Source organism: Hippopotamus amphibius, chromosome 9 (genome assembly GCF_030028045.1).
Source record: "Hippopotamus amphibius kiboko isolate mHipAmp2 chromosome 9, mHipAmp2.hap2, whole genome shotgun sequence".
Taxonomy (NCBI): Eukaryota; Metazoa; Chordata; class Mammalia; order Artiodactyla; family Hippopotamidae; genus Hippopotamus; species Hippopotamus amphibius.
In genome coordinates, this window is record NC_080194.1 from 37,302,334 (window position 1) to 37,303,480 (window position 1,147).

The 1,147-nt window shown below is 45.4% G+C and overlaps 1 protein-coding gene across 1 annotated transcript; it reads left to right on the plus strand.

Moving 5' to 3' along the window:
* Window positions 1-223: 223 nt before the first annotated feature.
* Window positions 224-1,147, plus strand: LOC130861797 (olfactory receptor 2D3-like). Its single transcript, XM_057750978.1, has one exon. It carries the CDS (start codon window positions 224-226, stop codon window positions 1,145-1,147), a length of 924 nt encoding a protein of 307 aa, XP_057606961.1.

Genomic DNA, 1,147 nt, shown 5'->3' on the forward strand with positions numbered 1-1,147 from the left:
AAGATTCAAGGGGAGAGAAAACCAGAAAGGGCTTTCAATTGTCAGAACTACCAAGTGAAAAGAAAATCCTTCCTTCTAAGATATGGAAGCAGTTAAGAGTTGGAACTCAATGACCCAGTTTTGGAATTGATTGATAAAATACTTGTTACTTACTCATAGTATTGTTCTTATCACAGATCAATTTTTTTTTTCGGTGCTGACCTATAAGCAGTACTAAATATTCATGGGAGAAGAAAACCAAACCTATGTGACTGAATTTGTCTTCCTGGGCCTTTCACAGGATCCACAGACACAAGTCCTGCTCTTCTTCCTTTTTCTGATCACCTACCTGCTGACTGTGCTGGGAAATCTGCTTATCATTGTGCTTATTCACATGGACTGCAGGCTCCATACACCCATGTACTTTTTCCTTAGAAACTTGTCCTTTGCTGATCTCTGTTTTTCTACTACCACAGTTCCCCAGGTGCTAGTCCACTTCCTGGTAAAAAGGAAGACCATATCCTTTGCTGGATGCTCAACACAGATAATTGTTTTACTTCTGGTTGGGTGTACTGAGTGTGCACTGCTGGCGGTGATGTCCTATGACCGGTATGTGGCTGTCTGCAAGCCCCTGCACTACTCCACCATCATGACACATTGGGTGTGTGTCCAGCTGGCCACAGGGTCCTGGGCCAGTGGAGCATTTGTGTCTTTGGTGGACACCACATTCACATTGTGTCTGCCCTACCAAGGGAACAATATCATTAACCATTTTTTTTGTGAACCTCCTGCCGTCCTGAAGCTGGCTTCTGCAGACACCTACAGGACAGAAATGGCCATCTTTGCAATGGGCGTGGCCATCCTCCTAGCTCCTGTCTCCCTGATTCTTGTCTCCTACTGGAATATCGTCTCCACTGTGGTCCGGATGCAGTCTAGGGAGGGGCGGCTCAGGGTCTTCTCTACCTGTGGCTCCCATCTCATTGTTGTTGTCCTCTTCTATGGCTCAGCAATATTTGCCTACATGAGGCCAAACTCCAAGATAATGAATGGAAGAGATAAAGTGATCTCTGTGTTCTACTCAGCAGTGACACCCATGCTGAACCCCATAATTTATAGTCTGAGGAACAAGGATGTCAGAGGGGCTCTCAGAAGAGTGATTGCAAAATAG